The sequence below is a fragment of the Anoplophora glabripennis genome, unplaced genomic scaffold (genome assembly GCF_000390285.2).
Source record: "Anoplophora glabripennis isolate ALB-LARVAE unplaced genomic scaffold, Agla_2.0 scaffold129, whole genome shotgun sequence".
NCBI lineage: Eukaryota > Metazoa > Arthropoda > Insecta > Coleoptera > Cerambycidae > Anoplophora > Anoplophora glabripennis.
Window position 1 is genome coordinate 237,968 of NW_019416294.1, and position 14,235 is coordinate 252,202.

At 36.0% G+C, this 14,235-nt stretch overlaps 1 protein-coding gene across 1 annotated transcript in view; it reads right to left on the reverse strand.

The window, feature by feature from the left end:
* Positions 1-9,054, reverse strand: part of LOC108905063 (homeobox protein Nkx-2.1-like) — a 58,692-nt gene extending 49,638 nt beyond the window's left edge. The window contains exons 1-2 of the mRNA XM_018707834.1: positions 8,795-9,054; positions 3,899-4,098 (exon numbers count right to left, since the gene is read on the reverse strand). Coding sequence (XP_018563350.1) covers positions 3,899-4,098; positions 8,795-9,054 — 460 coding nt within the window. The remainder of the gene's footprint in view (positions 1-3,898; positions 4,099-8,794) is intronic.
* Between the last annotated feature and the right edge of the window lie 5,181 nt (positions 9,055-14,235).

The window sequence follows — 14,235 nt, forward strand, 5'->3', positions numbered from 1 at the left end:
TTTTGTTGAGTGTTCATGATCGCGATCGCCAAAACCTTTGGTCAAAACTGAAAACATAACCTAAAGGCCCTGAAATTTTGTTTAACTCGAATTTTATTAATAGCAGATACTTTTTAAACATTTTTTTCTACAACTGAACATCGAGTATTTAAAAAAAATTTTCTTCGACATTGAGGTTGGGGCGCTCCCTAAGCATTAAAAAAAGGGTTTTTCGAAAAAATCTCACCGGAATATGAAAATTCAGATTACCACGAGATTATTAAAAAAAAATTACGACAAGACGACGAAAATTGGCGAGTTGGCGAGAATTTGTCCAATATTTCCCACTGTGCGTCGTGAAATTGTATCAATCAAATAAATTTAGTGAAAAATTAAATAGTCTGATACAAAACATTCACGTTCCTGAAGGTTTAATTTCGATTCTAACTTGACCGGACTCAAAACTGTGCCTTGTTCTGTGCTATAAAAAATTATAGCACTTCCGTGTGTATCTACACACACTTCTCACCCCAGAAGATTGCCCGCACAATTATTAGCCCTGCATACGAGAAACCGACCCGGCTCGGGTTGCAGTTTCGTCAATACGAGATGTCCCAGAGTTAATACTTCCAGGGACCCGAGCGACACGTCCGTATTCGGTTACCAAAGCCAACTTTTCGTATCCGACGACCGCATACATAGGCGAGAATCCCGCTCTAAGTGCCTCCTATCGATTACATTCCGGGGTACACCCACCAGGGGCATTCCTGACGTTCCACTTTTAGTGTGATACGGATACCTACCGTACATCTGATACCGCGCCTTTGCACGTCGTGTAGGTACGGAAAACGGCTGAATGGAGAACCTCGATTTTATTTTTTTACAAATTAAACTTTCTATTTCTATTCACGTTTAAAATGCTCGCAGTACAGTTTTGACTGAAACCGTCAACGGGGAACGCCAGACAAGCACCCCGAGAATACCGACGAAGATACCCAAATAGACATCAACCTGCCCACACAGTCTTTAATGCATTATTTCGTAGACTACGAGAAGAAGGTAACCCCACTCCAAAAAGGGACATTCATTCTACTGAAGTGAAGGTACAAAATGGAGAAGATAAAATAAATGCTGTCGTTGACAACTCTTCAATTAGTGTTCAACGTATAGCAAGTCATCTTCATTTATCACCGAACTTTGTATGGGTTGTATAGAACAGAGAAATGTTACATCCGTTTCATCGCCAAAATGTTCAAGCTTTACATGCTGTTAGTCTGATGAAGCTTGTTTCACTTAGGGACGGCATAAATAATAACACAGCCACACACAAAAAAAAAATTGGGTATACTTTTTATGCGACATACATTTTTCGTAGTAATTTGGCCTCCTGAACACGAATCTGGGGTCAGAATTGGCCCATCACGTCACAATTTTTTCCTAACCTCAAAAAACTTGTGAAAAATAGTGAAAATTGATGAAAATTTACTGGGGAAATTTGGAAAAAAAATTATTTCCACATCAAATAGTACATTTTTATGTAAAAGACTCTGCTGAATTCAAATCCACTGTCAGAATTGAGCTAGAACGTGTGGTTTTTTTTCTAACCTCAAAAAACCGAGCAGGAATCGCTATTTTCAAATTCTGAGCGGATTTTGACCAGATTTTGTATAAAGGGGTTTTTTGGGTCGCTGATTACGAATATGAATTCACATTGTAAAAATTCAAGATGGCTGATCCAATATGGCGGGTGTACTTTTTTGAAATCCACCGATTTCAGTAAAATTTGGCATCATAAGGATTGCTGGTTGATCTCACCTTCATTAATCACACATCTGGAGCCAGATTTTCATAAATCAAGGTAAAATTTGTAGGCAGAGTCATAATTTTAGGCCGAGTAGGCGGCATTTTTTCGGCAAAGTCACATTTTTAGATTGAAGGCATAAGCAGATGCAGTGATGTGCTGTGTGGCAGTAATGTGTCCTTTTCCTTGAACTTTAAAATTATTAAGAAATAAAAGCATCTAAATGCCATAGGAAAACTGCATAGTAGTTAAAAAAATCTGATTGGAAAACCATAAGCCCATGCACGACTAAATAAATGAAAGAATAAAGTAGAAACTTTTTTGTCTTGTCCCATGGAAACAAGCACATCACACTACACATCATTATATGTGTAGAGTCCTTAAGTCATTTTTTTAAGCGAAGTCACATTTTTAGACGGAGTGGAATCTTTTACCTTGATTTATGAAAATCTGGCTTTTCCACCATGTTGAAATCAGTATCCGTCAGCAGTTACTTGAAGAATTTAGGATGCAGCTAACCAAATAAGAAATTATCCAAATCTCATCCGTCGAGTGATGGAATCTTTCGTTCGCCGATGTAAGGCTCTTAAGATTTGTAAATTTGATTAATAAAGGTTAGCTAGTGCTTAAACTTTAAACACAAATAATAATAAGGCAGGCTACTTTGATTGAAATATGAAACTATATATTTTAAAATGCATGTAACTTCTAAACAAAAACAAATAGGATCTATGTTCATACAAGAAAAAATGTTTGAAATTAACCATATGCCAAAGTTTGTCATTGAGCTTGCAGAACACCCTGTATAATTCCCTTTATTCCAAATGTGTTCTGCGTCGATAGTTATTACTGCTCGGTGTTTGTTGCCAACGTGTCCAAGCTGGTCAAACAGCTTCACTCTAGCCAATAGGTGAATACAGCATTTTATGAGTCGGCTAGAACTCGTTTTTTGAGCAAGTACACATTTGCGAGAGATATCCGACAGCTACTTTAGCAAATTTTACTCGTTATTGTCTACGAGCCTTAAGATTGAATAGCACGAACCCACAATAAGTCTCTGAGCTAGAAAATAAAATATGGATAGTTCAGTGAAACGTTATTATCATGAACTGTTGAAAGATTATTGAATTAACCAAAATTTTAATGACGCACTGACTCAAAAGGTCAATGCGTTTTGATTTTTTTTTATACTTATTCTATTTCATGTATGTTACAGTATATCCATCATACAGCAATGCGGTTTATAATTCATATTCTCTTTCGTTTTACCGATACAAGCGTTTGCACATGCTTTTACGCAAGTCCTTATTGTGATTGTGGGCGAGATATATCCTAGAAAGTGCGTTGCAATCTTAACTGTCTTTGCTACTCAAAGCCTACTGTCACATAGCATTGCTTTGTACCTACTGGCAAAGCGACCTACTAATTTGTAGGTACTATAAACACAGTGTAATACAAATCTAGTAGGTACGCTCATAGAATGATGGTCGTCGATAACAATTTTGCTTAACGCTTTCCCACTCATAGACCCACAAAACAGACAAAAATTCACTCCTTTTTAATATGACTGGCTTGCTTAAGGTCGCAATTCTGTATCGTTTTAACCCATTTATAAAAAAAAAGTGTATATCCTTACTGACTTGTGTCGCACTAGGAGAAATACAGTTTTTTGCCTATGACATTATGGGAAACAACTACTCATCATCAAATATCATTCGTCAGTAGAATAACCAAAGTAGCGAACCGGTTTCGAACTTATTAGTTCTTATCAATAAGTCATAGGTGAGACGACCTACCAACGAATAGTACTGAACACACTTTGGAGGTTATATCTCACCAGCACTTAAAACATGTCGGTGGGTAGACATCCGAATGGTATACTGGTAAAAACTAATAAGTTCAAAACAGGTGTACCTGTATGTTGTGCTGGACGAATAATCTTAGCAGTTTGCTAGATATTGCGGGTGTAATTCAATGGTGGACAGAACTTTATTCCGCAGAGTAGTGGTCTCCCACAATGTCATATATTAAAATCTGTATATGTTATATTTTAAGATTTTTTTGTCTTGTTTTGCACGGGTGCGGTATATTATTACTTTACAGTCACAAACGACTCACTTGCAAATCTGGGATCCGCCGCCGAGCTCTGGTACCATCCGGACGAGTAGTGCGGGGCCAGCCCCAAATTCTCGGAGACGGGGCAGTATTGGCCGCCGCCGAACTGGCCCATCACCGGGTAGCTCCCGTTCATGCTGCAACCGCCGCTGGCCGATCCGCTTGCCCCCGGGGAGTTGACGCTGCTGCCGCTGGACGTGGATCTGGAAGAATGAGGACGTGTGAAGTACAGGCAACTATGGAGGAAAAAGATAAAAGTTACAACTACGATAAATATTTGGAATAGAAACAAACAGTACATATAAGCTAGGAATTTTTATGTAAATTGGCACACCATAGAGTCTAAGTACCTAATAAACATTTTTGACTACTGTGAGTTACATAAAAAGTTTATAATGGTAAGAGGGTGCATTTATTTATTTATTTATAATCTATATAAAAATGTATGAGAGTTGAATCGACACTGTGAGCCGGACCATGTTGTCATATCGTGTGTCATATCTAGTCCCGAAGTATCCTATTTAATTAGGAAATTTGTTAGTTTGTTCATTTCATATTTGCACCATTCATTTCATATATGCAAAGTTTTATTATATTAGTTTGTTTTTTTATTTAAATTTATTGTTTTATTGCATAACATTAAAGATATTTTTACTATCGAAATAAATTTCTGAACTAGTGACAACACCGCATATAAAGCTTCTTTTCGAAAAAGTATTGTTTATCCTTGTCTTGCAAAATAATGTTTCTGTATCAGTTTATCTCTTTTAGCAGTGTTGGTGTAGATTATTTACCTACGTATGCTATTATTTTTTAGTTAGTTAAATGTGAAGTAGTGAGTTAGTGCTAACGACGCAATCTGTCTACAAGCAGAGATAAGCATTTAGCAACTAAATTAAAGGGCATCATTCAATTTATCATGTCTACAGAGTATAAAATGCCTATTTTGAATGTTTTTGAGGTTATGGTGCATCAACCACTTTTGATATAAATAAATAGGTATATGTTTTATGAACAGAGACGAATTTAACTTGGGGGTTAAATTTAACAGGAAGTGAAAAACCCGGCCTAAATTAGAAGTAACTGATGATCAGTCGCCGTGGATTGTCTGTATAAATTTGGAGATTTAAATAGAAAATCAATAAACGTGAAATTTTTAACGTTCTGTTAGCAGTGATTTATGTAATTTTGCAACGCGAGACAAAACTATTTTTGTCTTCTACAATACTCTACCTAAGAATAATGAGAATACCATAGATTTTTTTCTACGCCCCTTGACTTGACCTCTTGCAATTTTTTTTTTAATTAAAAAAAGATTAAGTACTTGTGTAAGCGTATCTATGACTATAGAACTAGGTATATTTCAAGAACTGTTACATTTTTTAAATTGTATAAAACATTTACATATTAATAGGTGTTAATAGAAATTGATATGGAGGTATTTTAAAATGTAGAATAATGTGTTATTAGATTTAAAATAATAATTAATTAATATCGAACACATTTTTTCAAAAATTAACGCTTTGTAGGCACTCGGTACGTAGTTAAAAAATGTAGGAAGATTCAAGTAAATGAAAGGGAAAAGACGCTGAAAGACCATTAAAACGGTAATGGAAGAATAAGAATCCTTAACATTCAAGGTAATTATCAAATACAAATATACACGCCCGTGATTATATTTACTGATCTTTCAAAACTTTTGTTTAAGGATAATCGTTAATTTTAACGTGTTTATAGAAGCTTATATAAATGTGACGTTTTCGCAGATATCTATCAACTTACTCTTTTCAGTTTTTAGATTTTCGTGTTTCAGAAAAAAAGTTAGGGACAGAAACAGAATTTAAGATAGGTTTTGATTTAGATATTAAGCTAAAAAGTGCGATGCAGCTGTGTGTGTATTTAATCTAAATACACACACAGTCATTTATCATTAAAATGATAAATGATGTGTGGTTAAATTAATAAACACGTAGACAAATCTAATTATCTAAAATCTATGCAATCGTTATCTTTTTCTGATTGCAAGGTAGGATGGTAGTTACAGATTGATATTGATATCTAATAGTAGGTGAAGTCTGTTGAGGTATAACCATAACCAGTGGTTAGGTATCCGCATTTAAGTAGATATATCTACTGCTACACTAGTCCAAACCTTAAGCCCATTCAACAAGTCTGGGATATGATTGGAAGATAACCAGATCATTTAAATCGGCCTAATAAATTGGGGGACATGAGACGTACATGTCGAAATATGGAATGAAATGGATCGAAACGACATTAAAACACTTTTTCATGAACTGTGGACACGAGGATGTACTCCGATATTAAATTAATTAAAATTTTATATACACTAAATGGACTCTAAATACACTAAATGGGTAAGTGTTTTCGACTGTTTTGGTAAGTGTAGGAGTATAAATGTGAACACTATACGCACTCATCTATCATATCATACCTAATTAGATTACATGATTTAATTCAGGGTAATATTTGTTTAATATATCCATATTGCAAAACAGTTACCCAAGAACAAATTTGTGGATACATACGTATAACCAAGGAATTATTTAGCAGGGTTTAGTAGGTAATTTATGAAATAGCTACTAGAGATTCGTGAACAATTTTACACAAGAAAATAAACATAATCATATGTGGGACAAGAGTGTGATGTATTTTGAATTAAATTTCTTTTTTATTAAATCACGGGAAAATGTAACTAGGTATAAAGGTATATCTTTTTGATATCTACCTAGGTGTTTTAGGTTTGTAAAAAGTTTTAAACAAAAATCTGATCTGGTCATTTTGTATAAAAATATTTTAATTTTTTCTTAATATCTATCTATAGCTAACGAAGAGCTACTATAAACGAGTACAAAGTTACCTATACAGGGCGTAAATTAAACACATCAACAAACTGTAAGGAGTGATTCTTTGAGTGAATATAGTTTTCGAGACACAAGGCGTAGAAATTTAAAAAAAATTACCTTTTCTAAAATAACTCTGAAGATGTTCGATAAAGAGATATCGAGAGTTACTTTCACTAAAAATATCATAAATTCGATCACTATATAGATACTTATACCGCACTATGCTGTTTTCAAGAGGAAAGATGTCTTTCATTTTATTCAGAAAACAAACAATTTTCGATTTATTTCTTTTTTTACTATGATTAACTTTAGCCAGCATTTCATTAATTGTAACGTAACTCTAGAATTACTCGTTTCGCAAAAAAGATTTATATTATTGTTTTGAAAATGTTTGATTAAATACCTACAACCAGTGACTATAACAAGAATTATTGTTATAGTCACTGCTACAACGTAGGTACCTATCTAATCATGAAAAGTCTGAGAAAATAACACAGGCTGACAATATTTTAACCCAACAACACGAATATACTTTCTCAAAAGATTTCGGTACGCTGAATTCGAATCCGAGGTCCAAATTTCTCAATTGGCTCTGGTTTTCGAGATATCCTAACCTAAAAGTGCCAAATTCGCGATTTTTTTGACATATTTGAAGTTATATTGCATGATAGGTAATGTATTTTGCTAAAACCATTAATGGGATCTTAAAGTAACTATACAGGGTGATTCATTAACAATGGGAAAGTCAAAAGCTGTAGATACTACACGTGAAATAGTGACGATTGGCGCAAACATGCCTTATCCGAAAGTTAATAGTTTCGGAAATACAGGGTGTTGAAAGTTAAAATTTTAAATCGTTTTTTTTGCGATTATTCTGAAAAGATCTAGGAACTTGAAAATTTGTCAAACTATATTTTTGTAGGCGACGAATAAGATGCGTGTTGTAATTTCAGCATTGCTCATAGAGGGCGCCACTTACCACCAATTTTACCGAAAATTTAGTTAATAACTTTTTACCCTGTATGTCTAACATGAAACTTGATTCAAAACCTGAAAGAGCAATCATTTTTCCATTAATTATGTATTCTTGTTTCATTTCGGTATCTCGATCCGTTTTCGAGAAAAATCGATTTAACGAACACTATGTTTTGATAATACGAGAAATTAAAAGCGAAACAAACCAAGTGTTTCTTCGTGTTATTACAACAATTAACAATAAAACAAATAAAATACGTAATTATGATTTAAAGTAATTGTTCGAAGAATCCATCGTTGACACTGATACACTTTACACTTTTTCTGAGAGATCTTCGAGTTTGAAACAACATATTGGGATTGCGTTTGACTTCGTTGGCAGCGATTTGTATTTTTTGTAACTTATTGAAAAACATTGTTTCAATTTATTCGATAATATTTTTTAGAAGAAATGTTTGAATTGGCTTAGTACCTACCTACCTTTAAAATAGAGTAGGTATTAAAAAAGGTAATTAACCAAAAATGCATTTTTGTATCTAGCTACTTATACCTATTTAAATTTAATTTCTCGTGAAGATAATGTCAGGTGTAGGCCTACAGGTTGCTGGAACTTAGTATTAAGAAAAGGTTAAGCTTGTGAAGGCTGTTTATGAACTACATGTTAATTCTAGGTAGCTATTACATTACAATCTGATTTGAAGAAAAAATTGTGTACCAAATAGAGAAATTTAAACAGTTTTAGAGGCAAGTAGGCACTATAGGTACATGGAAACATCTCAAGGAGTTATAAGAAGTGATCGAATTTTCAAAATATCCAGTGTCGTCGAAATTTCTGACGCTCAGGGAGAGTTAATTCCCGTAATTCCGCCACTGGTACACGTATCCGAATCCAGAAACAATTTAATTTTTTAACACCTTGAATCTCGAAAACTTTCAATTTGTAGTCTAGAGTACACAAAACATTTTTGGTTTAAAATTACTCAAAGAATCGTCCTTTAACGTTCGTCGACGTACTTAATTAACACCCCCGTATAATCTAAAGAACGCACTGGCTTACCTATAAGGCGACGGAGGGTTAGCAGCCAACTCCAACTTCCTGTAGGACTCCTCGATGGGACTCAGAATGTCCGTGACGCTGAAGGGCGTGGAGTGGTGGTGGAGCTGCTGCAGATGGCTTAACACTTGAGGACCTCCTTGGTGGTGCTTGGGGCTGAGGCTCATAGCAAGCTCGACGCCATTGAGCTCGGGCAGTAGCCCGTGCAGGTCCCCTCGATCCGACACCACGGGGCCTTCCCCGTAGTTGCCACCTGCCGACATGGACTCCAGGACCACGAAAGGACCGCGCCGCTCCCGCAAAAACACCGGTTCAGTTCATCGGGTCATCGGATCACGCGTATGCACCAGTCAAAAACCCTCGCGGGTGAACTGCAACGGCCCGACGCGTTCTTCGGCGCGGAGCCCACTCGATCCGATATCCGAATTCAATAAACAAACTGACTAACTATATAAATAAATCAGTGATCGAGCTATAGCACTCTTGATGTAAGACTCTTTAACTCGAAGTGTGCTTAACTCGCCTAAGCGTACTCTTAGAGTGTACTCCAAGTGTACATGGCACTTCTGCCGCGGCCAGGGTGCATTCTGGGTACTCGAGCCGGAACGGGGGCGTGTCCGCCCCGATCCGGGCCAATGGGGATGCCAGGCGGCCGCGTGGGCGGGTCCCACTCAAGCCGCGCTCTCGTCAGGGATATTCCGTCTTAGACCAGAGCTATGTAGAGGCGGTTTTCTCCAGTGTGGTTGTGGGAACACGGCCTTATTGAGGTGAGCACTTAGCATGCTTAATCTCGGCCTAACTAAAGTTCATCCCATCGACCTATTGTGGAAACACTTCACTCACAAGAGGGCTGTTCTCCACTGTGATATTGTATATTTATATAGTTTTATTGGGCATATTGATTTAAGGTTGGAGTACGATTTTTCCAGTCTTATGAATTTCGTTTTTAATGTATTTGTTTGTCGAGTGCTTTTAAATTATCGTCGGGGCTGCCACCACATAAGCATCTTTATATGGTGATCAACCAAAGTACCACCTTCATGCGTAACAAGGACGTGTATCCACATTTCTCTTAACATTATCTTGTTGGTATTTACCTACAAATATTTATAAATATATCTACCTCATTCTGAAAAAATATATTTTTAGTTTTTGAAGAACTGAAATTACAGTTTTCTTTCACATTTCTTTATTTGACAAAACTTAAACCAAATGTAGATAACAATTTTACAAAATTACATAATCTAATGTAGGTATATTCTAAATGGCAATTAATTACCTACTAATAAACGGCATCTTTCTTTGATATGTGATTGAAGACTAAAGGCAATTCCCTGATATTTAAAAATAAATAAAAGAAAAAACCTATAAGCTTATTTTGTGCCAAAACCAGTGGCGAATTCCTCTCCCACCCACGCGGTGTGGTCATATGTCCAAATCACAGACCAATTAGACTGAAAGATAGGGTTATTACGGTGAAGGCAGTTGGTAGCCTGGCAGAAGCCCGGCGGTCAATCGAGTTTGGCTAGATACCTATATGGTGGCATCTTGACGTGTACCTACCTACTTACGCATCGCTATGATTTCAATAATTATTTGTTTTATCATGAACATTGAATAAACAGAAGTGAACAATTTGGTGAAGACAGCCGAAAAGTTTCCTTCTTTAAGTAAGTAAAAGAAAGCAATATACAAGCTGTCTACTATAAGAGGGCCACTCCTATGGATCTCGCTTAATATACGACGCACGCCAAAAATCTTTAAATGTTTCTTTTACATTTTTTGAGGCCTTGATGCTCGTAAAAACAAATTTGAGGCCAATCCTTGGCCAACTTTGTGAGTAATCATAAAAAAACCGAAAAGTCCCGAAAGTTTAGGGTCGTCTTAACTTTTTTATTTTAAGAAACAGAAAAAACTTATTTTCATAAAATTTTATGGCAAAATTGATATCTGAAAATGAAATTTTATTAAAATAAGTTTTCTCCATCGCTCATAAAAGTTAGACGTCCCTAAACTTTCCGTACTTTTCCGGTTTCTTTATGATTACTCATAAAGTTGGCCATGGATCTCAAATTTGTTTTTACAAGCATCAAGACCTCAAAATATACAACAAAAAACATATAAAGATTTTTGAAGTGCATCGCGTATTAAGCGAGATATACAGGGTGATTCAAAAAACCGCTGACAGACTTCTAGGGTAGATAATGCACAAAAATTTAAGACGCAAAGTTTTAATAAACATAGGGTCGCAAATGCCTCCTTAGCGAGATACAGGGCGTCAAAGTTTCTGTAAAATTAAACATTGTCTGCAATAATTTCAAAATGCCTGAACATTTCTATTTCTAATTTGCTATTCGTAGTTAGCACCTTAAGACCAATGTTTGATGTACTGTTTATAATTTTATGAGCAGCAGTGTCGTAGAGACGGGGTCAACGTGACCCTTTTTTGAAAATATTTTCTACGGCACTGCTAATTTTGTCGAAAGCGCACTATTTTCGTGTAAAGTGTTCAATTGTCTATCGAATTGGTCTCTTTCAAAATTTGGATTAAAGCAACTATTTTTAAGAGAAACACCTTTGTAGAAAATTTGTAAATCCAATTTTATATTCATTCATTTTATTTTCGCATAGTAGGCTTGTGCTATTCAAAATAAAATTAAACATCGCCTGTCACTAATGTCAATGTGTACAAGTGAGTTAAGTAAACTAGATTATAAGCTTCTTTTTGTCATTTTTACGCTTTAATTTTACGGAATCTTTGACGCCCTGTATCTCGTTAAGGAGGCATTTGCGACCCTATGTTTATTAAGACTTTTCGTATTAATTTTTCATGTATTACTTACCCTAGAAGTCTGTCAGCGGGTTTTTGAATCACCCTGTATAGGAGTGGCCCTCTTATAGCAGACAGTCTGTATAAAACGTAAACTTCAGCAATTTTTCGCTTGACGTCACGAAATTCCAGCCTTAGCTTTATAAGTTTGTTCGCCATCATAGTGAAATGAATAAATTTGTACAGGACATAGCTAATACGATGCGAAACATCGTCTTAATGTTAAAAATATTGTCACCGCCGTTCTTGGTGGTGAAAATTCGAAATATTTGGAATTTTTCAAATTTCGTGGCTGAAAACATATTACATACATGCCTATTGCTGGTGAAAATTCGAAATATTTTAAATTATTCAGTTTTCTTGGCTGAAAACATACATAGGTATTGCATTGTCGAAACCAAGAGAGTTGCGCGAACAGAATTTGGACAGGACATAGCTAATACAATGCGAAACATCGCCTTATTGTTAAAAATGTTGTCACCGCCGTTCTTGGTGGTGAAAATTCGAAATATTTAGAATTATTCAATTTTCGTGGCTAAAACGACGCCAAATCGACCACTTTTAACTCGACCATCCCGTTGGAACGTACATTCAACGGAAAAACAGATTGAGTACAAAAAATTTGGATTCCTTCGAACACGATCACTCATTTCTTTACAGAACTGCAAGCGGCGATCAGGGTTGCCTTCATTAATTTCTCGTACCAAATTAATTTTGTATGGGTGATACCTACTTACGAATTTTTAAAATTCGGCGGCAACTAGGTAGGAATTTCTTCCTGAAGTACTTGTAAGTTTCCCGAGACTCAAATTTGGTTCCATTGCGATGTGATCCAGGACAGCTACCTGATTACCCTTACTACGTAGTTACGACCTGTTCGCGTTGATGCTTTCTGTCTGCAACCGAACCAGTTTCCGAAAATGTATACACTAAATCGATCGATGACGATCATTAAAAATCTGTGCTGCCTGCCGTGCACAGTCATTATTTTTGTACAAGACAAGACGAGCCAATATTATCTCGTTGAAAGTAAAACGGGTAGAAAAATTGAACTTGTAGAATATGAAGTTTTTGTATTGACAGATAAAAGAAAAATCAAAACAATTTTTTTATCGAGAAATTGTTGAAGAGTGCTGTCAGATAACGCCTGATATGGTTCGAAATGTTCATTCGGAAGTGGAGCAAAGGTTTTATTATTGTATGGAAGCGCGGGGTAACCAATTTGAACACTTAATAAAACAACAATCTTTCATTGATACTTTGTCTTGTTATTTAAGTTTAAGGGTATTTTGCTCCTCTGCCTAAGGGGTATCTTCCAAGACACCAAAACTTACGCCATCATGTGTCCCCTTTGAAAAGAAAGTCGACGTATCTCGGGTTTCTTTTGTTTTATTTTAATTCCGATATTTTCAGGTGGGAAGTTTTAATTGGAACGCCCTATAAGTAGGTAGATATTCCAAAACTAATCAAATTCGAAAAAATCTGCCCCATTCATTCCACCTCTCTGATCCATTTACAGATTCCGGTGAATAGTAAATCCAAACAAATTCCCCACGCCTCATTAGGCCAACCTGTAAACGAAAGATAATCTGATGAAAGGAAGTAAGTTTGACTGGCGATGTAATGCTCACACATACATCCCTATGCAGTAAACGTCATGGGCTGCTTCAATAGAAGCTAGTTCAAGCGGAAAGGGAGATTCGTATGAACGGGCTCTCTGTCACTGTAATGACGGGTTCAGTTCTAGCCCCGCTCGGCACAATGCTACCTGATTGCATCTAATGGCCCTTAATTGCAGGGTAGGTTAGGTGCGCCTGTGAATGGAAATCTTTCGAGTACCGTTTCGACGAGGATCTGAATTTTTCATACTTGCCAGTTATTATGCAAGATTTACATGTAGAAAGCATGTCATGTAGGTATGTACGAGGATTCTCATCATCTCACCTAGATATATTCTTAATTTTGGACATAGAGAAAAAAGTTTGTATTAATAGTTCTTGTATTTCTTTTGAAGGCAAAACTTGGTTTTCCTAAATGGAACACCCCGTATATTTAATCGAGAACTGTTGTAGAATGTTATCCTCTATCTATCCATATACTTCTCTATGCCTATCTTTCTCTTAATTTTTGTGTTATTGTCGGTTTTTGTGATATAACGAGCGTTCAAATAAAAACGTGGTCAAGTTGGTTCTGAAAATTTGGACGTAGGGCGTAGCGTATAGCAAATGAACTTAAACGCCATCTGTCAAAGCGCTATATCGCCGCTATCAATTTGAATATTTTCGTTTTAAAAAGCGTTTAAAATGGTGTTTTCTCAAGAACAAAAAGTGTTTATCATAGAGTCCTACTTTAGAAATGGACGCAAGATTGATGGAATATGGAAGTATTCTATTGAGGAATGTTTCATAGAATTTCAAAATCAATTTCCCGGCGTTGTTGAGTACAAAATTTTTCAAAGTGCAGTTCAGCGTTGTGTTAATGTTTTTCGTGAAACGGGCAGTGTAACAAGAAAAGAAGGAAGCGGCCGACCTAAAAAGCGGACTGAAGAATTAAAAGAAAATGTCCAACAAATAATGGAAAATGCGCCAAGAACTTCTGTACGTGTTTTATCACA